The 26213-nt window shown below is 37.7% G+C and overlaps 1 protein-coding gene across 1 annotated transcript in view; it reads left to right on the top strand.

Annotated features, from left to right (window-relative positions):
- The window catches only part of LOC126176497 (uncharacterized), a 686449-nt gene that overhangs the window by 566500 nt on the left and 93736 nt on the right, over window positions 1-26213 (top strand). Inside the window, exons 9-13 of the mRNA XM_049923651.1 lie at window positions 1199-1566; window positions 6630-6761; window positions 17919-18218; window positions 20350-20541; window positions 23847-23915. Coding sequence (XP_049779608.1) covers window positions 1199-1566; window positions 6630-6761; window positions 17919-18218; window positions 20350-20541; window positions 23847-23915 — 1061 coding nt within the window. The remainder of the gene's footprint in view (window positions 1-1198; window positions 1567-6629; window positions 6762-17918; window positions 18219-20349; window positions 20542-23846; window positions 23916-26213) is intronic.

Genomic DNA, 26213 nt, shown 5'->3' on the forward strand with positions numbered 1-26213 from the left:
TTATGTTCTCTATAATAGTTGATTAAGTTTACATTTAGTCTGTCTGACCCAGAAAGGTGTATCCTGCTTTTTGATATGGCTGGTCAAGAAGACTGGCTTTCCTTTACAGGGAGTTACTCAATATCTCAGTAGTGCTGTTACATTAATCTGAGTAAAAACAAGGCAACATGCAGTTTATAGATACTCTGCAGTTCCTCATTTGAGTGCAATGGGCTCGGGGTAACTTTATAGGCCCTCACACTGAAACCATCGTTTTTCAGCCTCATTTCTGTCACCCTTTTGTTGTCAGAATGATGAGTGCCTAGATGTTGTCTCCACAAGATACAATGGCAAAGTCGGCAATGCCTGTGCTCTTCAGTTGCTGCAGTCAGCAATCCATACACTCTGCTACTGCCAAAGCCCTATATGGCTTCTCAAAGCTGGCTGATCATAAACAGTACGACTTGTAGCTGGTGTTGAACACTGATTATTTCCCTCTCCATCTATATCCATCCCACACTACATCCCATGTCTTTCTTTTCTTATGGTGATCTGTGTGTGTGAAAAGATGCTTAGTTGCACTGTGGTTTGGAGGAAAATTTGACTGAAGCACCCCTCTCCCCATCCCCACCCACACCTTGCTGGTTAGTGATTTGAAACATGGGAGGAAGGCAAGGGCATACCACATCAAATAAGACCATGCCTAATAAAAAACATTGGTGCTCAAACCATCCTATGATTTGATGACAGTTTTACCTCTACTGTGTACAAAATCGAACAATTGAACATTTAAGAGAAGCAAGACTGGCTATATTCTTCTACAAATTTGCAAACTAAATTACAGCAATTGATAGATTTACCTCTCATTTCCTTCTGATTGGCACTAACAGTGATAGTTGCTCTGGTTAGTACAACAAATAAAACTTAAAATGGAGTGCACAACCATAGGTTAACGCTATTAATGAAAATGTTCAAATGCGTAACATATGAAGAAATAGTGTATTATTACATGGAGCAAATTTTTCTCTTTCTAAACTTAATTTTACCTTCATCATTAACTATTTGTATTTTATGTCTTTTATATAAACCATTACTATAAGTTTAAGAAGTCACTCCAGAGTGAATAAGTAAGTAGAAATCTAGAGTGTCATTTTATGGCTGTATATTATTCAGTGAAGAACATTGGTTAGTAATTGTCCCACTCTCACTGTGTCCTTAGATCCATTTCAAGACCCACAGAGGATGGACCTAGGCGTGAGAGGTCCTGTGAACGTATGCAACAAGTGCAACCTCAGCAGAAGGAAAATGTGGCCGAATGGCAAAGGCTTTCACCTGAGCCTGAACTGCAACCTGTTTACCAACGAGCAAGGCAGTTTGAAGAAGGCCTTCTGGCGGAGGACCGCACCAGCTTGTACCGCAGTGAATTGGCTCGCCTATCGGCCAAGAAGAGTGTACCAAATGTGGCTGTGCGAAAGCGTGAATTTGAGTCACGTTCGACAGCCTCTCCTCCTTCCTCGTCTGCAATAACCAGGGAATCTCGAGAATCGAGACGTACCACCCGTGAGAGCAGATCACTAGAGAGTGCTGGTATGTTCGAATGTGCTATTGAATACTAAACAAAGTATGTGAGGCATTAATCTGTGCTTTGAATACTGACCAGAAGAAGTGTCCCTTTAAATTTATTATAACTTACAGTTGCTTACATTCCTGTGTATTTTGATAACTTTATGGTAAAAATAATATTTTATTTCAGAGAAATACATTTTCTCCATGTGATGCTCTTGCTAGTTGTTATCCTCTTATGCGGAAATTGTTCCTTGACATACTGAGCAGACAAAAGTCATGGGATAGCGATATGTGCATGTACAGATGGCGGTAGTATCACATACATGAGGTATAAAGGAGCAGCGCATTGGCAGAGCTGTCGTTTTTACTCAAGTGATTCATAAAAGGGTTTCCGATGTTTTTATGGCTGCGTGATGGGAATTGACAAACTTTGAGTGCAGATTGGTAGTTGGAGCTAGATTCAAGTGACATTCAGTTTTTGAAATCCGTAGGGAATTCAATATTCTGAGATCCACAGTGTGAAGAGTGTGCCAAGAAAACCAAATTTCAGGCATTACCTCTCACCACAGACATGAAGTGGCTGACAGCCTTCACTTAATGACTGAGAGCAGTGACTTTTGCATAGAGTTGTCAGTGCAAACAGCTAAGCAACACTACATGAAATAACCACAGAAATCGGAACGAGTTAGGACTATGCAGTAAAATTTGGCATTAGTGAGCTATGGCAGAAGACAACCAATGCGAGTGCCTTTGATAGCAGCATGACATCTGCAATGCCTCTCATGGGCTTGTGATCAAATCAATTGGACCCTAGACAACTGGAAAACTGTGGCCTGGTCAGATGATTCCTGATTTCAGTTGATAAGAACTGGTGGTAGAATTTGAGTGAGGTGCAGACACAATGATGCTGTGGGCCCAGATTGTCAACAAGGCACTGTGCAACCTGGTAGAGGCTCCATAATGCTGTGGGCTGTGTTTATGTGGCATGCTCAGGCATTTCCACTCCGACTGAATCGATAATTGACTGGAAATGGTTATGTTCAGCTGCTGGAAGACCATTTGCAGCCATTCATGGAGTTCTTGTTCCCAGACAGTGATGGTATTTTTTGTGGATGACAATGCACCATGTTACCAGGCCACGATTGTTTGCGATTAGTTTGAAGAACGTTCTGGACAATTTGAGGTAATGGTTTGGTCACCCAGATTTCCCAACTTATATTCGAACATCTGTGGGACATTCTCTAGAGGACATTTCATGCACAAAATCCTCCACTGGCTACACTTTCGCAATTATGGACGACTGTAGAGGCGGCATGGCTCAGTATTTCTGCAGGGGCTTCCAGCGACTTTTTGAGTCTGTGCTGCATCAAGTTGCTGCAATACACCAGGCAAAAGCTGGTCCACCACTTTATTAGGAAGGATCCCATGACTTTTGTTGCCTCAGTGTATTTTATCATATTAACTGCTTGTTGTTTGTGACGAGGGAGATATTGTGGTGGGAGGACTAAATTGCTTGTTGAATTGTAGACATACATTTAAAAAGTGCTTAAAGATATGTAAAATGGTATTGACTAGAAAGTGAGGTTTCATCCTAATAGTATCTGTAATGTGTGACGCACAAACCCTCTGTAATTTGTATTTGATTTTGGAAGTCGTTCGTCAGGCTGCCTTTCTCTTCTTACTGCCATGCATTCCTGTTTGATTGAGATTTACAATTCTGAGACAGGCTTGGGTCTCACTTGGGCATTGGCCCATAGTCATAGACTCATATCTCCTGAACTGTGTGTCATACAATGCTATAAGTTGCAGTTACATTCAGTAATATATGTTGATATTGCCAGCAAAATTTGGTGCAAATAAAATTATTAACAAAGAAAAAATAAATTAAAACATCATGCCTGTGAGATTCAGCTCCAACTACCATACACCTGCTTGCACTGTTATTGATATCAGATGAATTTTGTGGCGTGTTACATTGCGTAATTTCATTTTCATTCTGTAATTGTCTTTTATGCTTCCAAGTGTGGCTTAGATTTACTGATCAAGGTTTTATTTATTTCGTATTGATTTCTTGACTTGAGACAGGAGCTATAATTTGAACAGTGTTTTATGCACATCATACAGTACATAATGTGACTGCCAACATAACTGTAGAAAATATATTAAATCAGTTATTGTTAACAAATGGGGAATTAATTGCTAAGAAATAATACACAGAAGTTGAATGCTTTGTATTCACACTGTTATGGCATTTATGTTTCTTGTCCTCAGTTTCACTTATTCTTAGTCCCAAAATTCTGAAGCTCAGAGTATCTTGTTTCCACATTCAGTCTTGCTCATTATGTTCCTTTTTTCCAGCTGTTCAAGGGGTATTATAGCCAACTCTTGACAGCTGAAAGAGTGCAATATTTTTTTGGTGTAGGGCTCAATAATATTAAAGTCACTGTGCAGTTTGACGTACCCACATTTTATACAAACATTAGCATTTTTTTTATTAATTAAGACATTTTTAGCACCTGAAAATGTAAACCATACCATATGGTAACTGAATGGCATTTTCTTAAGTTCTCATTTAATCACCCTTGTGGCATGTTTTCACTGTAGATGAAAACAAAGCTTTGAGAATATTGTTGATACTTTTGGTGATGACTGACTCCATCAATACAAAACAGCATGTTCACAAAGTACAAAGACAGTGCATCGAGACAGGAGTAAAAGATAAAATTTTGGCAGTGTTATATATTTGTTACAGCAAAATCGTTCAGGCTGAATTCAGTAACAGTTTATAATTAGGAACAGGAAAAAAATTGTTTGATTGTATGGTCAGTTTTGGTGATAGGTTTTGCCAATTTTGGTTTTAATTTTTGCCAATTTTGGTTTTAATTTTTGCCAATTTTTATGTTATTTGCTTCAGATTTTGTCTTTTTTTGTCAGTTATGGTATTAGTTTCTGACAGCTTCTTTTTGAAGTACTTTATGTTCTTATTTTTTCTTATTTCATTATTCTTCTGTGTTATGTTGAAAACAAAAATATACCAATTAATTACATTTTATTTATTCACATCATGGATCACATTTATTTACGTTATCCAAAAAGAAATCATTTACATTAAATGTATTAAGTCTAATCAGTTAACTTCGCAGCAATACACTCTTCAAAGTTTTTCAAAATCAAGAATTGTCGTAACTTTAAAGGTTTCTTCTGGGATATTGTGCTGCCTATCTGTCAGCATTTTACTATGGTTTGAAAACAACCACTCAGAGTCTGAATTTAAACATGGAAGACAAACTGCCTTCAGCACAACAACAGACATTTGATGTCCACGTATTCTGTGGGTATGGAAAGTTGCTTTTCCACTAAGTAATGAAGTTCTAGGTACACAGAAATCTTTTTGCCATGTTAATATTAATTGAACTCTTTATCACCTCATGACTGAAACAAAAAGTTAGAATGATGGACATTGATTATTTGGATCTGTGGCCATAAGAGTTGCTAGCTTAATTTGAAGGTGCAAACCGGTGTTTTCTTCACCTCTGCTTGAAGTATTCATCCCTTCATATTTCTCAAATTCTCCAAAAATTCATTCTCCCACAATAATGAAGCTTCAATTTTAACGTGGAATGCAGTAATGGTTTTATATGGTAATATTGGGTTTCCCGATATTTTTGCCCCAAAAAAAAAAAAAAAAAAAAAAAAAAAAAAAAACCAATGCTGTTTGGAGAGATCTTTAATTTGGTGCATCAGTTAAACTACATATTTTTGTAATATGCCAAATACGGCACTTAGTTTCACAAACTCATAAATCAGCACAGCGCCCATTCAGTGATCTCTTGCAAATTTGTCTAGAACATTTATATCAATATTAATGCAATATTATCTTTACTTTTTCATGAATGACGTTTGTGGTGTCTTTGTGATTTGTTGCATAGACTAGGGCCTAAATTACATTGAATGTTTATCAGACACCGTGTTTGCACAAGAAAAGTGACATCCATATTTAGTGTTTGTCATATTTACACTTGCTTATTATGGAAATATCTAGTTCAATTGATTTATCCTATTACATTCTCAAAATTGTATAACTTTTTTATGATAGATTCAAGTGTGTCAGGAAATTTCATGTCAGCTACTGAAACTGTTGCTAGGACAGAGATCTTTTGAAGCAGAGAGTTTATGGTTGCTTTCTTATTTATAGCTACTGAGGCCATCGTTTTTCTCAGGAAATAGACTGTTATGACTATACACAATTCTCAGTGTTGAGAAAACAAAGTCAAAATTCAGCAGCATTCAGCAATTATCAGTTATCAATATTAATAAACTGCTCCCCTTAGATTCAAGACATTTTTACACAGGTATAGGGAAAATGCCAAAGTTAGTAACCTTTCATTAAAACTGCCTGTTTTCCCGTAGGTCACTAAAAATCACAAATTTTGTGTTATCTTTAATTTTATCATTTACATGAAGTTTTCCTGTCCCTACTTATAATAAATTTGGATATTTAGTTGTTCAACTTGATTTCTTTTGTAGAAAACTCAAAAATTTTGTGGCTGAAAAAACTAAAATATCTGTATATGGTAAAGGCAGATGAGGCATAATGAAGATTTCTAGTTTAATGGGGTTTTGTCATTTAATTTTCTCATTTCTGTTTAAAGCCCTTTGGGAACACAGGCTTCCGAATAATATTATACTTGCTAGATGGTTTTAAGGAAGAGTGAACCACGTCTGTAAAATTTTTATCTTAAATTTAAGTAGTGACTTGTACTTGTCTTCTTGAAATAATTCTCATATCTCTCAATGAAGGAAATTAACTATACTATGTTAATTCTTTTGACTGTTGACTCTCCACTGATAGCAATGATAGACACTAAACTCATTTTAAATATAGTATCTGTGACACACTTTAAATACTTTCATGTCCATTCTTAATTCTAATGGTTTAAAATAGTCAGCTTTTCTGATTAAATATTATGAGTGAGTAAAATGGCATTATTGTTCAATTATGTGGCAATAGTTGAATACATTTTGTGTTGTTGTAAGTATGAAATCTGATTCTCAATTTACATGATGTCTTGTTCTATGCATAGAACTCTCTAAGAAGAAGAAAGATGGTGAATTAATCAACACGGGGGTCTCAGGCAACCGTATGATTTTAGTAGGCAGTACAAAGCTACACTGTGAACCTCCTTGTGATTTCAAGCAGTTTAATGTTGCTCCAGGTATCAAGTGTGTCACCTAACATTTAACACAGAGTGTCCTGTGCTAGAAATGTCAATGAGAAACAGCTTTTGAAATCCCCTGTACCTGTGTTCTAATGTATGGCCACTGGAATGCCCTATCTGTTTTTTTTTTTTTTTTTGTTTTTTTATCATCTGTGTCAATTTAATATGATATAACAGCCAGTATACATAATGTTTGTGTTTGCTGTTAATGGTCTCTTTTCTCATGCTTAGTAAAAAATGAAGTTTTCTTCTGTTGAGTCTGGTGTCATTTGTATTAGTTTGCCATGTAATCACAACAGGCTGAACAAATTGGACATCTTTTTAGGTTACAGACGATGGGTCATTTGAAATAGTGCTTCATGGAGAGAACATTTGACTGGCTGTTCACAGCTTGCAGTACATAGCTGTATAGTTACTTTGGGAGTGGGAGGGGGGAGGAGGGTGGGGTGTTGATGAAAGTATGATCAGCCAACCTGACTTGTGGTTCCATGTCCTGAGGAAGGATTTGCCATGATCCATTTTTTGTCACTCATTATGTCACTAGTACCTCTTCAATTTCTACTTCCCATGTGCGTATAACAGGCAAACTTAATCACAGAAAACTTATTACTAGTCAACACTGTGTTTTAAAAAAATTTATGATGTTTTGATGATTGGTGTTCTTACCTCTGATTTTCATTAATTTCTTGTGTCCCTTGTTTAAAGTGCTGTTAAGTAGGTCCGTACATTCAACTTAGTAGTTAATCTACTGCTTGCCTCCTCCTGCTGTAATCCACCAGTTACTTTAATCCATGTTTGAATTTTTATTCACTCCTTTATTTGCATCTATGGCGTAAAAATTAAATAGCAGTGATAATAAATCACTGACCTGTCTTAATTGTTGTTGACATCTTCAATATATATTTGTTTATTGTAAAAATTCTGCCAATCTCTAGATTTTTACACACTAGGTGTAATGTTTATTGGTTCATGCCTCCTGTGGTAGCAAGATAATAGTGTGTCCCTCTTTCATAGATTTTGGTTGCAAGATTGACTAACAATGTGGGTCTAGTATCACTCTGTGCCTGTTTTGGAAGGTATTTTATCTATAATGCTTGGCTTCATATTTTCCAGGACTGTATAATTGTAAAACTGAATCTCTTATTTCTTCCACGTCAGCTTTTTCTTCCTCCACAAGACAGTATTCTCTACTTTCTCAACAGTTCTCTCTTATCAGTTCTGAAATTTGTATTTTTTTATGCTGCTTGTCAGATTTGTTTCCACTATTTTTTATTCCCACAGTTATGTACATGTGCTTTTGTCTGTATGTATCGTACATCAACAATGGATTCTCTGGCCTAAATTATTTCTATTTTTAACATACTAAACTTCATTTTTGGTTAAATTGTGGGAAGTGTTTTGCTCAGTCTGGTGGGTATAAGTTTCAAGAATTTCAAAGTACATTACTCAATTTGTCTGTGTCACTTTCTGGTATAGTATTTTTTAATTCTATTTGTCTTTGAGTTCCTTTTCATAGTTACTAGGTTATAATCACAATTTGTGGTGTCACCAGTTCCAATGGCCTTTCAGGCCATTGCATATTTCTGATAACATTATCTAATCATGGTGGTGAAATTGATATCTTGCCTTGTCTTCTGTTTTCTTTTCTTTTCTTTTTTTAATTATTCCATTTCCTTTCATGGATTTTTCTCTACCTATTGCCTTAGGCAGAGTGATCTGCCATTTGTCTTTTCTATTATTGAATACCTAAGAAAGCTAAGAAATTCATGAGATTTTTCCTATTTCCCTGTATTCATTAAGTGATATGAGCATTGAATGTGGCACGGATGGGTTCAGTATGAATTTATTGGAATTCTCAGAATAATAGGTCTGTCATTGATTATTTAAGGTGATTTAATTGAAAACCAAGATTTTTTTCTCATTTCCCTTCAGTAATCTCATATAATCTAAATTTAGCATAGGAAAAGGAAGCTATTTCTTATGAGATGCAGATTGAGAAGACTGCATATGCTGTACATAAATGCTGTAATTGTAATGCATTGGTTTCCATTGCCTTCTACCACCCCAAGTCTTTGCCAGATGCTAATTCTCCAGTTTTCAGGGGCTGTTCTGTCACAAAGATAAATTGACACTTCTTAATTATATCTACTACCCTTAATGAAGCACTGACACTGTGATGGAGACTGATCATTTCTGAGATCTTCGATTATCAGAGCAAAAGACTTCTCCAAAATCATAGGAAAACTGAGATTATACTTGGAATTTCTGGACTTCTACTCAGTGACATGAACCACTAGACCTGTAATTAACTTTCTTCTCAGTTTCCAGTAAAAACTTGTCAGTTTCTACTAATACTGTAGGTTTTTCAGTGTTATGCAGTAACTGTGATTTGCATTTGTATTCTCACTAAGAGCTGCCTGTTGTGTGAGAATGTAAGCACGTAATGCATGGTGATAAACTCTCTCTCTCTCTCTCTCTCTCTCTCTCTGTGTGTGTGTGTGTGTGTGTGTGTGTGTGTGTGTGTGTGTTTATATATATATATATATATATATATATATATATATAAAAACAAAACTGTTTCTGGACAGCAGTGCACTGACAATGATTTTCATATATTTCTAAATTTAAAAACTCGTTTGTTAAACTTTAAATCTTCACTTACTAAGTATAATATGGAAAATAATTTTGTATAAAGTTAAAGGTGGATATATTTTAGACTCTCTTGTTCACTAGTATTACATTCTTTCACAGTGACCTTATTCTGAAAATAATTTATAATGTCACCAGTTTCATCTATATGTCACTAATTCGTGTGTCTTATTTACATGAAGAGTTTTTCTTACCACCACACTAATTTCAGTGATGTGGTTAAAAGTAGATGTCATTGTCATATGTGATGTTTTACACTATATACATGCTTTTGAAGTGAAGTGTGATAAAGGCCAAACAGGGATACAGCTGTAATTGTTGTTCTTGTGTAATGAGTGAATTACATGTTCCCCACTGAAATTTGTAGTTCTGCATATGCAACTAAAATGCAATGATTGTGCAGATTTTTTTTCTTCACTTTTCATGTGATCAGATGATCTGAACATCAAAATAACATTTTAGAATAATGTAGGGAAACAGAAGGGTGCCTTTTATTAGTGGAAGGCCCTTTTCGGAATATAAGTAATGAAAGAAATGAACTTATAATTGTGGCTGTAGTGTTGAAACACACACGAACAAACTAAAAACTCTGCTAGCTTTTGGATGGATCCTCCTTCAGAACTGAAACAACACATGAACATAAAACCAATGTCTCTCTCTGTCTCTCTCTCTCTCTCTCTCTCTCTCTCTCTCTCTCTCTCACACACACACACACACACACACACACACACACACCATCTTACAATGATAATTGAGTATGTGAGGTAAGAGATTTTGGATTATTAGGTGTGTGTCACAATCACACTCTTCAGTATGTAGTAGTGAGCAAAGTGAAAGGGTGACCTGTCTTCTGCTTAGTGTGTGTATTCTATTAAATTTTCACACTATAGTGATCTCTGAAGTGGTTCAGGTTTCCCTCAGCAGCTTGTTGGAGTGCTACCTCACAATCAGCTCCTTCTTATTTTTTGGCAGTACAGCTCTTGATGGGGCTTGGCCTCATCAACTTTCCTTTCCCCTTACATCTCTGTTCTCTGCTTTCCTCTTCCATCCTCAGATCCCCATCTTGGTAATGTCAACCAACACATTGTTCAGCCATCTAGCTCTTGGTCAGCCCTTCCTTCCGTTGGAATACAACCTGCCTTTCATGATTCATTTTGGCATCCTGTCATCTGTCATCCTCTCCATATGTCCTGACCAGCTTATTCTTTGAGATTTAATAAATTTAATGATGTCTTTCCCTTGTATAAGCTCTCACATCCATAAATTTTTTGCATGGTTTTTGTTTCAAATTACCTTAGATTTTTCATATTTGCTTCTGTCATTGTCCACATTTCTGATTCATATGTAGCAACTGGTTGTACAAGGGAACTCGCCATCAGCTGACAATAATTATAAATGATTTATTGCAGCAAAATAGCCATTATAGTTTTACATTAGATTACAATCATTTGAGAGTGAATTACAAGGATGTATTGAGTGTCTGCATAATTCTTAGTAGATTACATTCAGTGCAGGTATTATAACAGATTATCATTTGAACCATTTATTGCATAGTCTCTAATTGATCTGGTCCTCTTGTTGCATGTTACTATATGGTATCTCTCACAAGACTGCCCACATAGTGTACGCTTGCAAAGGTTTGACGGTTCGTGGTATGTTGTATTTGCACAAATTTCATGGTGGAATCCGTGTACTGCGAGTCTTGTAAGTACGTGTCTCATCTCAAAATTTGCTGCTGTCCAAGTGCAGTCGATCATGGCCCCAGATCCATTTGAATTCCGTTGGTACTTCCTCTCTTTTCTTGAGTAGTGATCTTAGTAGGTTCTCCGATGCTGATGTGTTGGGAAGTAAGGACATTGTCCTTAGATCCTCGATGAGGAAAGATTCTCGGCCGAGAAGGTAGACTAATCTTGATCTTGTGGTTTTTGCTACCCCTAATGCTCTTTTGATATAGGTTGCTTTTACTCTTTCCAATGTTTCTAAGTTCTTTTCATTTAGGTGTATCCATATGATTTCTATCCCATAAGCCAGTATCGCTATTATTTTTTATTTGAAGAGTGCCATAGCTGTGTCTAGATTTAGTGTTCTGATGGAACTTATTTCATTTATCGCTCTGATGGCCTGTGTCGCTTTCTCTACCAGGGTGTATACGACCCGGGACAACCGGGAAATCCGGGAAAAACCCGGGAATTTTTTCATCCGGGAGAAAACCGGGAAAAACCTGGGAATTTTTCGGAATTCCGGGAATTTTTCATTGTTTTAGCTTTCAGCTTTGACTGCAGAATAGATTCTCTAGCAAAGAATGTTATTATATCCTGCTACTGGAGAATGATACTGCAAAATAAAATATATACGTGAGGGAAAAAAATAAAACTTTAGTGGCAAAGGGCAAAGGAAATGTGCAATTTACAACAACAAAAAACCGTGCACGCACAAGCATCTGCAAATAGCAAAAATATGTCAAATGCCGTAGGGCGCAGACTGTAATTCTTCGTAACAATAAACTGCTTGCTATGAGCATGACGTCACAACTGTTCACATTAGGTTCGTTTGACCAATTGCCAGCGGTCTGTTGCGCATGCGCATTTGACTCGCGTATAAGCAGTACCTTCTCCCGCTACTTGAAGTTTGGCTGTTAGCTGTATCGGTAGTAGCAAGCATGCAGCCAGATGCAAACGAGAAAAATTTTTCTCGCGCTCCCTAGCTGCCAGATTCACGCTTGCACAGAGTTGTCTGAGTTGTAGTGGGGAGGGGGTTAACCTCCACGTGATCCATGTTTACGTTAAGTGATTTCGCTTCTTCTCTACGTGTACAGCTCCCATGTCAAATGAAAACAAAACGGATTTCTGTGGCCGGGAGCTATCAAGTGAATTAAAATACATTCACATAATTACGGAGGGCAAAAATGCATTACTAATTTCAGTTTTCTGATTTTATTTTATTTCCGAGTTAGTAGCAGTCAAGCATTAATCGCCTTGCAGAACAGTGAAGTTAGATTTGCAAGTTTGCTAAAGAAATTTGGCTTTATTAATCTTTCCGTTGAGGCAATCATTTTATTTGAAACGAAGTGTTTCATTCTACAGTATTGGCTAGTTCCAACTGTTCGCTGAATTTCAAGTGCACGTTATCATCTTCTGCCATATATAGCATTATGCCACAATAAAGAACCAAAAATGAGATCGTAGAGTACTGGTACTCCAAGAAAATTTGCATCCCAAAAACCACACTGAAAAGCTTAATATCAGATGGGACCTGCTTCATTGTGAATCTGGAAAAAGCCAATTTGCACTTCAAGCCGAATTATGCATTTTAGAATTGTTTACGAAATTCCGATGCCCTTTGGAGTATCCTCTGATGCACTGTTTCTTTTATGGTGTAATGTAAGCTCTCTTAGTGCTTTATACACACGAACATGCGGGCTTCCTACACCACTGCAGTTGCACACGTACAATAATGCCTGTTTTCTAGCGCTCTCTGGCAACTGGTAAATCGAACCTATTTCTAACAGTCTCCGAATAGTATTGCGAACGGTAGTTAGAAAAGCGTTACTTTCAAAGTAAATTTCTTTTTACGCAATATGAATTATGTTACGTGTGAGAAAGTGGGATGGATATCTAAATCACAGAGCGTTCGAAACTGAACAGTTTGAGGACCAGCCACTTACAAGAATTTGGAGCCGAGACATTTATGTCATAATTTTAAATTTACTGGCGCATTTGTGTGATGTCTTAAAATATAACACACGCAAAAAAAGATCAATATTACGTGTGAAAGCTTAGATTATGTTGTAGCGTGTTAATCTTAGAGACTAACATTATATGTGAAAGCTTAGCTTTTCTTGTAGATATATGGTACTGTGTACATTAATGTAAACCGTAAACTTTTCCTCTTGGGTGTTCGCGCTATGTAACCAGTGATCTTGCTATTGGCTGACTATAACACGTGTCCTATGCTCTGAATAGCTGCTGTCATCGGCTGGCGAGATCTCGTGGCTTTGGAGATATGACTCGCTTACAAAAGGACGTGGCAACCTCGGTTTCAACGCTCCGGAAACTAACGTGCTGTGTTTGGTGCAATTCGAATTTATACTTTCGTAATACGAAAACATGCAGCGTATATGTTGCTGCAAATCAAAGGTCTTTTCAAAACTTCTCTCCTTTCCTTTATTAAAAGTCTCTCCAAAACTTCTCTGCCTCGTCTTTTTTTTCCGGAAAGTTCTACGCGATTGTATAAAACGTTAACCATTGAACGGATTGATAAGTTTTACAGTTCCGAGGGAAAATCTACGGAAAGCCTACTGTCACTTAGCACCGAAAAAGTGTATTTTCGCCCGGGAAAAAGCATATTTTTTAAGCGGGATATCCGGGAGAAATCCGGGAATAATCCGGGAATATTTTTTCCTTGTCCCCGTATACACCCTGTCTACTGTGTGTTTAGTGAAGCACTTTGTGGACAGCTGGAGTGTTATCCCTAGATATTTGTAATCTTTTGTGATAGATATTTGCTTTCCTTTTAGTGCAATTCTTGTCATTTTTGGGATTTGCCCACCTGGTCTGAATACCATCATTTCCGTTTTGTCGGTGTTGATTACAAACTTGTGTTTTCTGCACCATTTTTCCACGTGTTCTATAGTCTCCTGTATTTCTTTAAGTTTTTTGAGCCTATCACGATGTCGTCCGCATAGGCATATGCTTCGACATCTTCGTCATGAGCGATTTCCATAATGTCCTTTGCTGCCAGAATGAACAGGAGCGGGCTTAGTGGGTCTCTTTGGAGTACTCCGTTTGTTTGCCTTATTGGTTCAGACAGGTCGAGGTTGTCAGAGATCCTTATCTTATTCCACTCATTTATGGAGTTTATAATCCTCGTCCAGATGCTGTCTCTTCCCAGTTTCGTCGAGCATCCTTTTTACTAATGATCGGTCGAGGAGGTCGAAGGCCTTTGTGAAGTCTATGAATACGGCATAATAATTTTGCTTCTTATCGATGGTTTCCCATATGTTTTTTAAAAGCAGCTCCACTGCTATGATAGTGGATCTTTTTTCGCTGAACCCGAATTGAGATTCTGGGAGGTGGACTTCCAAAGTGTGTCTTATTCTTCCTGTGATTAGTTTTGTGAATACCTTAAAAGGGTTGTTTTCCAAGGCTATTCCTCTGTATTTGTTTGTGTCCTTTGGGTCGCCCTTCCCTTTGTACATTACCCTTACTATTGATTTTCTCCACTGGGCTGGGATTTTTGCTGTTTCAATGCATTTGTTATAAAGTTTTGTCCAGGTTGGTGCTAGCAGATGGGCTGTGTCTTTAAGGTATTCGTTGTAAAGCATGTCCGGTCCTGTTGCTTTCTTCCTTTTTGTTGATTCAATGATGTTTTGGACCTCATTCGGAGTGAGTGGTTACCAGGCTGCCATCTCTTGCGGTGTGAGCTCTTGACTTGCTACCTGTGCTCCTTCTCTACCATCTTTGTTGAGAATGTCTTTGAAATGTCTCGTCCATTCTTCCATGCTTATATAGTGTGACTGTGCCTGCTTTCAGGGGGGATTGCAATGAATGGGTCTCTCCTGGCTTCTTCAGCTAGTCTTCTTCCCTCTTCTTCCCTGTGTGCCATTCTCTTCTCCCTTGTTAGTGTTTTGTAGGATATTCTTTTCTTAGCATATGTTTGTAGTAGTGAGTGATTATCTGTGTCCGTTTTTAGTTGGTGTAAGGCTTGGAGTACTTCTTTTCTTTGCTGATAACACTCTTGATCGAACCATGGTTTAGCTCTTCTCACTTTCCTGGGGGTAGTAGCTTGCTTTAAGAGTTTCTCCAGTTCAAGTGCTGCCTCCTCTACTTTTGAGTTGTCGATTAAGGACTCAATTTGTTCTATCTGGTCGTGGTATTCTTCCACTTTCCTTGGATCCAGTCTCCTTGAGAGCAGTCTCTTCTCTTGGTTCTCTCTTGCCTTCCAATCGCTTTGTATGACTATGTTCATTGGGATGTGTTTTCTTATAGGCGTGTGGTTTGCATTCCAAAGTGGGCTTATGTCCCCTTTTATGTTTCCTCTTACGAGGGCGATATCAATAGCACTTTTGCCATTATGGCAGAAGTACGTAGGGACGTTTGTGTCGTTTAGCAGGATGAGGCCTTCTTCTTGTAGTGATTCGATTACTAATTTTGTTTTGTGATTCTGTACATCCAACCGACAGTTTAAATCCCCTGCGATAAGTAAAGGGATGTCTTTCTTGCTCCGTCTTATTTGTTGGCCCAGTTCATCGATTATGTCTATGGCCGATTCGATTGGCTGGAAGTAGGTTGCTAATATTGTGATGTTTTTTACTTCTATTAGAATGGAGTGATTTAGTTCTGTTGTCGCTATAATTGGTGTTATCAACGGTTTCAGTAGGACTGTTATTCCCCCATGGGGTCGCCCCCTTTCTCCTTGCTTTGCCAGCATATTTATGCTATAGAATTTAGGGTGTTGCCAATGATCTGTGAGAAAAGTTTCTGTGAATATTGCTACGTCATAACCTTCGAGAAAGTCTGTTGGAGCTATGCATGCTGCGTTTTTCAGTCCTTCTACATTCCATAACATTATCTTCACGTTTTTTCTCCCTTCATTTTCCCCTGGTTTTGTCGTCTCCGGGTACATCTGGTTTTGACACTCTAGTACTGGTGTGCTTCTTATATTGTCTGCTATGTTGTGGCATTGCTTGTCTTGGGCCAGTGAAAATCCTGAGTTTCCTTCGATGACAGCCTCTTGTAGGTTGGCCGGTTTCCGGCTTCATTATATAGGAAGTCCTGATCCCCGATAGGTTTCTTTTTTCCTTCTCCCCTCCCATATCTTATCTGTCGGGTCTCTGATGACCTTACTTCTTTTCCTGTTGTTTGCGTTATCTGTTCTTGTTTTGGGGGTGGGGGTAGTGGGTCCTCTTCTGTTGCTGATGATGTTGCTTCTTTTTCCTCTTATTGGGCATGGTGAGGTTTGTGGGTCTGCTTCTGTTGGTGATGGGGTTGTTTCTTTTTCTTTTATGTGGCACAGTGGAGACTTTCCCGCCTCTTCCTTCATTGGTATTATTATGGGTATGTGTGTCTGCCCTTGTAGTTTGTCAAATTTTTCCAAAATTTCTTTGCACAGAATAGTTTTTCCGCAGTTGTTTCTGTGTAAACCATGCCTTGTGAAATGCTCTCTTTGTGAGCTTGTTGCATTTATGAAAGTCACATTTGGGAAGCTGCTACATATCTTCTTAAATATCCTATTTGTTCTGGTAATTTCTTTATTTACGCAGGACTCGACCATCAAGTCGTGTCTTTGAGGAATGCTTGGCACATATACTTCAGAATGAGTAGCTTTCCCTAGGGTTTCCCTCAGTACTCTTCTTGCATTGATACTTTCGTTTCTATAAATGTCGTTTCCTCCACCTATAATGACACATTTCGCACCTTTTGTTACGGAGGTTTCCCAGGATTTCAACACTTCACTTTAAGGCGCGCCTAGCTTGGTGCTTCCGCTTACTTTTAGTTTGTTTTGCGTATTGGCCATTTTTTCTGCTAAGCCTCTTCTGTGGCTGTCTGAGAAGATGTATACGTCACTTTTATTTCTATTATTCTCACTTGTCTCATACATATGATCCTTACTTTTAGTTCCCTGTTTGATCGAGTCTTCACTGGTGTCAGGAGGCTCAACTTTATTCGTTGTTTTCAGATCGTGATGATTTTTACACTGTTTCACACGCCAGGTTATTTTATGCCTAGTACTCTGCTCAATTTCCACTTCTTGTTTTTGTTTACGATCCCAATTTACCCCTTGTTTCACATGCCAGCTTATTATAGGACTAGCAAATGACTCATTTTCCACTTTTTGTTTTTGTTTTAGTTCCCTGATCGATTCTTCTAGGTTCTTTGTATACTCTTTAGCTTGCAGTAGATCCTGATCTAGAGTTTGTATGACGTTTTCTTCCTGCACGTTGGCTTGTTTTAATAAACACATTGATCGTAAACAACAACTGATTACTCCACAGTCACAAATCATGCTTACCTTTTGAAGTACGTCCTGTTCTTGTGTATAGCCAGCGTTTCCTTCCTGTGCATTTTCTTGTTTTGATAAACACGTCGGTTGAAAACAACAGTAGCTAATTTCCCCCTTGTCACGTTTCATGTTTACTGCGACGAAGCGTTTGGCACATTTTGTATGAATCCATTTTTGACTCGCTGAACACAGTCTTAATCCATTTAGAAGACTTTCACTGCATAGAATACATTTTATATCAGTGAAAAATATGTTTTTCCCGGAGCCCCTTACTACTGCTTCTCTACTCGCCGCCATGTTTATGTATTTCATAATAAAACGCCCATTAACTTCTCAGAATTAGACTGCACATTGTATGTGTGTCTGAACTCAATTTTTTATTTGATATTTTGTCTCGATACAAAATTTCAAGAAATTTGTATAATTCATTCATCTATGTAACAAAACTTTTCCTTCTGTTTCATGAGAGATAAAATGTACTTTTTTTTTCTGCCCCCGTCACAGAACCACCTAGTCATGAACCACCTGTGCGCTTACGTGCACGGTCCAACTCAGCTGAATCGTGGGCTGCTGCAGCTCGAAATCGAATGGCAACAGCTTCACCAAGATGGGAAGATGAGGCAGCAAGGGGCCGTAGTTGTGAAAGGGACAGAGAGAAGCTGTGGGACAGAATTCAAGAACAGAACAAGGACATTAATGACAAGGATAGAAACTTGGAATGGGATGCTGGAGAGGAGCCACCTCGACATCGTGCTGTTAGACAGGATTCTTACTTGGCTGCAGTGAGGACACCATTTGGTACAGGTATGATTATAGTTAAGATTGTTTTGTTGCGTCAGAGAAATTGAGAGTGCTTGTAGCATTATTGGGTTTCTCAAAATAGACTTGCTTCCTCTTTTTATTTTTCCTGGTTGCTTGTATATATGTTTCTTTATCCATGTGTTCTGCACATTTTGACCATATATATTAAAAATTCACACATCCACCATAACCTTTCTACTAAAATTCAAACATTTCCAGTGCCATTGGGAAAACAAATTGTTATTCCTACACCATTGCAAAAGCTTTCACTGCATTGTCACCACTAGACTTTCTTTAATTGCTTTTACAGATTTTTCATATCAATGTTTCTACAAAATCATTTCACTATCTACAATTCATTGCACATTGTTCATTTATTTTTCTTTCTTGATACCAGTATTTCCAGAAATTCTGCACTCATATGTGCTATTGAAATGCTAAATCGTTTTAAACTACTTCTCTCACTTATCACTCAATGATACTTTAATGTTGGGATCAGTGTTCATAAATGCTTATATTGAGGTATTGTCAGTATCAGTCTTTGGTGAATTGTGTCAAATGGTTACTGGCATATTGTACTACTTTTGATAGATGTTTGTGCGGTATAGTGTTGTGTTTTGTGCTGTTGTTAGTTGCAACTGTAATTGTAAAACTCAGCTGTTGGCACATAACCTATACATGTGGTGTTGGTAGTGGGGGATGGAAACACTGACATTCACAGTCTCAAGTGATGGAAGGCTCACTATAAACAGTACTACATGTCTTTGTTTTTTCACGAGACACTGAGGAGAGATATGCCACTACCACATTTCTTTCTCTTTCACCCATTATCTGTACTGATTGTTGAAGAATATTTTGAAAATTTTTGATAAGATGAGCAATTTTTCTAAATTCTCATTATGATCAGGTCTACCCTCGAGTTATTTATTTAAATTTGTGCCAGTGTACATCTGAGACATTGTACAACAGAAGAATATGCAATTAAAGACTTTAAATCAACCTGACGAAAACAAATAAATCTCATTATGATCAGGTCTACCCTTGAGTTATTTATTTAAATTTGTGCCAGTGTACATCTGAGACAGTGTACAACATAATATACATAAGAAAAAAGCTATATTTTTCTTCTGTATTATTTGATATGTCAGTAGTCTCTGAGTAAACACAAAGTGCTGCCTTATCATTTGTGATGTGATTCTGTGAAATAGTTTTTGTTAAATTCTGAGTGGCATAATTTTGTTTCTGGATGTATCACATGTCTTTGTAAAATAAAGTTAAATAATTCTTTGTTCTTTGTAAACAGTGCTGCACTGCTTCAATGTGCTTAATGAAAGGCATTGCAAAACCACCAAAAGCTGCTGTTATGTGTGTGTGTCAGATAGATAGATAGATAGATAGAGAGAAACTAGCTTTGGTCAAGGAATGATTTTCATCATGAATATCGTTACAGCAGATTAAAAGGCATAATGCTGCAACTGATAATTGTGTATTTAATGTCAAGGATCATTCCTTTAACCTGATTTAATGATACATTTGACTTGAAGATAGCCATTTGACCAAAGCTGGTTGTCGATAAATAAATATGCATAACAGCAGCTTTTGGTGCTTTTGCAATGCTATTCGTTAAGTACGTAATTTTTTGTTGAATTTCTGCATGTAATTGTGTCAACATGTCATTCTCAGCATAGCTCTCGCAAAAGCATACCAGTTTTATTTAATTTTCAGTTTTTTAACAGAGTAAGTGTACAAGGAAATCTCCAGTACACGCAAAACTAAACAAAATATTTTTATCCATCCTTTCTCATTGAATTCTCAGCTAAGCAGATACACCACTTCATTCATTTTCAATTCTCCAGCATGATTTGTGATAGGTAACATCACATGTTCACAGTCTCGTCGAAAACTATGAACAGTGTGTATGTAGAACAATAAAAATGCATGAATTAAAAAGAAAGGCTATAACTGAGATAGCTGCAGTAGAGTTCTTTGCCTTTAGCACACATTTATTGATAGTGCCTTCACTGCACCCACCGTTTCAGAATTTTTTTGTTAGCACTTTGTACATGTGTTAATTTATTTTCTTTAGTTAACCTTGTTTATTTTATGCTTGTGCTTATGTGTATTTTGCTACCAGAACGACCCAACAGGCTCATAACACACCAGACACCACAGTCTGTGACCGAGAAGGAGGGAGGACATCCTGTAGTCTCTTCTGTGTGTTCTCAAATATCCCCTCCTCGACCTACTCAGTTAGATATACCCAATCCTGCACGTCCTGCAGAAATGGGTCCAGGTGCTCCGGCAGCTGAGGGAGATGCAGTCAAAGGTTGGGGCTTGTAGCTGTTGTTACAGTTTGTACAGATGCATGCATTCCGAGTATTAAGTTGCCTTACTAACACTGAGCAATGGCCAGAACCTAATTTATGTTGGTCATTTGGTGGGCGTGCACAATATTTTCAAAACTAATTGTTTAAATGAAGACAGAGCCTTTAGTACTGACAAAAAAGAAAAGTTAGAAGTATAATTTACCTCATTTCTGTTCGAATGTGGTGTGTGGCACATGCACTTGTTAAGGTAAAGCAGTCTAATAGATTAAAGAAAAAAAAGTTTGGGGGTAGATCTGAATACAATGCAGAACAAAGTCTTTAATATGGTTTATAATACAGTTTTAAAAATGTTAACTACTGTTGCACTGACAAAGTTTTAATTTGAGTACTGTGTACGAAACTTAATTTGCTTGCAGAAAGAATTTCGTGGTGTATGTTAAATATGATTAATGACGAAGGTGTACTCCCGATAGTAGGAAATAATTCTATTTCACATCCTTGTCTTGTCTTAGTGCCTGTCATCTGTGGTACAGCCACTCAATCCAGTCATGTGCTGTAGCATATTTACAAATGTGCTCTAATCAAAATTTTGTATAAAAATCTTGGGAAGCGAAACTCCCTGACAATGCCATAGTGTAATAGTTGTGAAGTACTCAATTAGTATTGCATGAAAGTCATTCAGTGCTGTGCATTAGTCAGGAAGTGCATGCAGTATTTTTTATTAAGTTACTGTAAAAGTGCTGGTTGCATGCATGGGCTTGCTGTGGCTTATATGTTTAGCAGTCCAACAATGAAAGTGGATTATGGATTGGTGGCCAAGAATTAAGTTCAGCCAGTTTTCTGTGTGTGTCACTGTATGACCTCCAGAGATGAAAGAGTATTATTTTTTGTGGTTATATGAATGAGTGAAAGTGGGGAAGGGGAGGAGGGAGAGGGAGGGAGAGAGAGAGAGAGAGAGAGAGAGAGAGAGAGAGAGAGAGAGAGAGAGAGAGAGAGAGAATGCACGCACAGACTTATGTTTTCCTTTATAACATGATTCTCTTTTAAGGGTTGCTAATCCTGAGTTGCCATTGCCATTTTAAAGTAAATTATATAAACCCTGCCACAGGACTGTGTTTTCCCCAAAATTTTCCACTGGTCTCATAATTTGTAGTAGCAAATATTGACTTATCAAAATGTACAAGATATAAGTAAGTGATAAAATCTTCTTGGGTTATCATCTGAATCATGGCATCATGTTCTTGCAATGTTTTGAAGCACTGGAAACTCTTTGAAATGTTGTAACAACATGAAGCCACAACTCGGCTGATAACCTGAGAAGATTTCATCAGTGAAATTAACCTAAAAAGCCTGCACCCCCACATATAGATAATTATTCATTTGTAAAAGTATTTTATTTATCAGGTATTTAAATGCTTGAAGAATAACTACATAAGACTACATAATTCTAGCTTTGTGACAGGTATATTGACCTTTTAAAATTAGTTGCTTGGATAAGTAAGCAGATTGTACCAAGGCCTGTTTTATACGATTTCTTGTTCAATTGTTAGGTCAATGCAGTATGGTTGGATTTGGGTGGGAGTGTTTTTATAGATGAATCCTTTGATGGTGCTTAAGAAATGTAAGCCTTTTTTCAGTTTATTAAATTTAATACAGTATTTCTAATAGCTCTGGTTTGAGAGGATTGTACGTGGGGAATAATGCTGTTTGCTAAATGTGGATAGAATCACAACCAGATTGTTGTGATGAAAATTTAATTGCTAAATTGGTAGAAAAACAGAAATTGTAAATCTGCTGTTTGTGTTTAATTGACACAGATGCAATCTAATGAGATACATGAGTGAGCAAAAATATGGAAACACAAAAAACGCAACATAGTGCCATGCCTAATACATAGTAAAAAAATATTGACATTCAAAACAGCTTCCTAGTCATCTCAGAATGGCTAAATACAGGTCCTGTATGGTTTATTCTGTACTCACTGCAAAGTAGTGGAAAGTTTAGGTAATGATATGGAGACAGATAGCTATCACACACCCTTCTCTCCAAAGTAGGCAGCAAAGCTCCATCATTTGGGATCTAGTGACTTTGGTGGCCAGGAGAGATGTGGCAATTAACTCTCCTGCTCACAGAACCAGTCCTGGATGATGCGAGTGTTTGAACAAGGGCCCTGTCATCTTGGAACACAGCATCACGATTGCGGAACAGATGTACCATAGGATGGACCTGATCAGCCAAAATCGTCGCATAATCCTTGGCATTGATGTGACTTTGCAGTGTAATAACATTAGGGCCCATGGAATACCAAGATACGGCAGCAAGCAGTCTGTGTTGTAGGCTTGGTGTGACATATCCCAGATGTAAATTGTGCCAGGCTTTCTTCCATTGCTCCATAGTCAAAGTTTTTTGGCTTTTCCCAGCTTATGGGCATTGTTTTGGTGCTGATAGTGTTTTTGAGTGCAACATTCAGTTCTGCAATAACTTTTGCAGCTGTTGTTCCCTTATTTTTCGTCAAAATCCTCTTCGTGATCATCTGTTATGAGGACTCGACATACACTTTCATCCCTTTTGTGATTTAGTGGATGATAATTGTCTGCTTTCCTTGTATGTGGTGGAAATCTTCAGAAGTCTTCAATATGGTGCCTCTTGAAATGCCAGACACTTTGGCTGTCTTGATTATGGAAGTAAGCACCAACAATTTGCCCATGTTCGAATTTACTTAGCTTGAACATAATTCTACACAGAACACTGTCTGACCACAACTGATGCAACATATTGAGAACATTGCACAGCTTCCATTTGTGATCAAACACAAAATGCTCCCTGCAAGCTTGGCAAGCATCTGTAATTAAGTTCAAGCATGCATTTCTTGTGGTATGTCCATATTTTTGCCTTACCTTGTAAATTGGTAGTCTTTTGTGCTCACATCAGTGGAAGATCAGACAAAGATACAATGCAGAAACACTGGGATTTTTCTAAGGTTAACAGGTAACAGTGCCATACACTCTTGCCATTCTAGCTGGTTGGAAATATCTTTTCCACTAAATGGTATGGATGTTGCAGATGTGATTCAGAGTGATTATGGCAGGAAATGTTTATTATGTGCCAGGAAAAAAAATGGGATTCATGTCAGCAAAATAATTCAGACTTGTACCTAAAAGTCTCATTTTATCATTATAGGCTGAAAGAAAAATATTTATACTTTTTATTATGTGTGCTAATTTATCGTCTGTCAAGTGTTCAACAATAATGCGCTGAACTGCTTAACTTAGGATCTTATGGTTTTTTTCCCTTTATTTTGAAGGTAACACAGGCCAGCCTAGCCCTCACATACCTGTTGTCATCAGAAGGCAGAAAGCAACAGAGCTAATAGGTATTTGTGGAAATTTACTCATGAATACTTTTTAATTTTAATAAGTACTGGGAAGAATTGATTTACATCCAATTATTAGCATTGTGAAAGTATCAGAACAGATATAATTAGTACAGTGGAGGAACATTTTGTGTTTGTTCTACAAATATTGTCACACAAAATGGATGCATACAACTCTTTAATTGTTGCATTGTTGCTGAGGAATTGTGTGCCAGCTATCATGTTATTACTATTGAAAATGCAGAAGTCTGCTTAAATACTTTGTTGTCTGATGCGTCATAGGTGTTTCATATTGTTTAATCATTTTGCAGGCTATGAGGTTTGTACTGTATTTCTTCACTGTGTTTATGGGAATATGTCCTATCACTTTTGTACACTTCTGCCATCTTGTGGTAGTCATTGCACCAATTGCAGTTTGTTTGTTTAGAGCCATGAAAAATGGTTCACCTTGCCAATTAACATTATTTTAAATGTTTTTAGGTTTCTGGGAAGAATGCTTACCACTAAAGTAGTTATTCAAGATGATAGAGAAGTATACTTACCATAAAATTAGTGTGTTCTTTGTGGACCTAGAAAGCATACTTACCACCAACTTAGTGGTTTTATAAACCTTTTGGGCATAATGCCCTACCACCTCTGGTTGTGTGTGACATCACTGTTAGGTCACTACTGTAACCACTTGCGAAGTCAGAAAAAATTGCTTAGTTTTTACTCACCACCAAGATAATAGCTCACAAAAGGATTGCGGGAGATATGAACATCGCTATAGTTTTTAGTCCTAAATCACAAAAATAAAATTATTAAAAAAAAAGATCTATATGTTTGTCAAACCATATTCGGGCAAAGCATTATGCCATTGTTATCTTGAAAAATGGTTTCCTCATTAGGAAAGAACATCTGTACCATAGAATGCACTCAGTAACTTAAACTTTCTGGTTAATGCTGTGTCTTGTTGTGTCCTCAGATTGTAACAGTAAGGGTCATAGACTATAATGAATCAGTGACTCATGTGATCATCTCCATAGCCAAGATATATGAGGTCTGTTAGAAAAGTATCCGATCTTTGGCGGGGGGGAGGAGGCAGAGGCAGACTTACCTGGAGTGCTGGACACCCAGTCGCCATCAAAATAGTTCCATTGGGACTCCATACACTTCTCCCAGTGGAATTGCCCTGTTGGAAACACTCTGAAAAAGCCTCTTACAGAATGCTGTTTAGCTTGCCTATTGTTGCTGCCATAATGTCCTCTCTCGTCTGAAGTTGCATTTCTTTTCAGTGGCATCTTGATTCCGGGGAACATCCAGAAGTTGCAGGGGGCTAATCAGGAGAGTAGGGAGCCTGTTGGAGCTTGGGAATCTGTTTCCCCCCCCCCCCCCCCCCCCCACAAAAAATGTCTGAATCAAGTGCAAGGAATGAATGTGCTGGAACATTGTTGTGACTGATATGCCAGTTCTTGTTCATGGCCAAATCTTCAGTCACAATGGAATGTGCCAAAAAAGTGCCGATGCCCACCTCTTCGGAACTTTTTTTGACAGTCACACAACAGTCCCACATCACCACAGTGTTTGCTTTGGCAACGATCTGATTATTTCCGCACATTGATAGCCAACTGGAGTGTGGCTCACTCTGCACTGATGTGCAGCTGTATTTAAACCAGTTTTACTGCTCCTTAATCTGTGTGATGCCCGTAGCTTCATCACCGAAAGCCATCTCAATCTTCCGAATGGCTTCCTCCTGGCTGTCATGCAGATTCTGTCAAAATTTGATGCAGTAGCACTGCACCAGTTGTTCTGTCATTTCCCTTGCAATGAAAAATCCATTCAAGAGCTACACACTATCTCACTCATCTCCTGCTTGCCCCCAACTGACACTATCAGCATGTGGGGAAAAGATTCACACATGTGCACGAAAGTTCAAGGTTGGCTCTTGCAAATGTACTAGATTCAGATCCATCAGATGTTCGTAACGGATACTTTTCTGACAGACCTTGTACATAAGCAAAGAATAGCTGTTGAAAACTGTTTTCTAGGCAGCATGAGAAATTAACTATGATTAAACTGCCATTTTGTTTTTGTACCCAAACAAGTTGTAAATGGAAAGGATAAAAATCAATTAAAAAAATAAATTCTGTCCTGGAGGCGGTTAGCTGTTGCTCATTCAGTTATAAGAAATCACTGATACTTATTACTAGGGCTCACATAATACCTAAATGACTGCACTAACTGAGTCTGTCTTCTAAGCCTTTATGAATAGTGGCCTATTCATAATGAATACTGTTACTTTTCATGTGCTAACAGGCA

The sequence above is a fragment of the Schistocerca cancellata genome, chromosome 3, assembly GCF_023864275.1.
Source record: "Schistocerca cancellata isolate TAMUIC-IGC-003103 chromosome 3, iqSchCanc2.1, whole genome shotgun sequence".
NCBI lineage: Eukaryota > Metazoa > Arthropoda > Insecta > Orthoptera > Acrididae > Schistocerca > Schistocerca cancellata.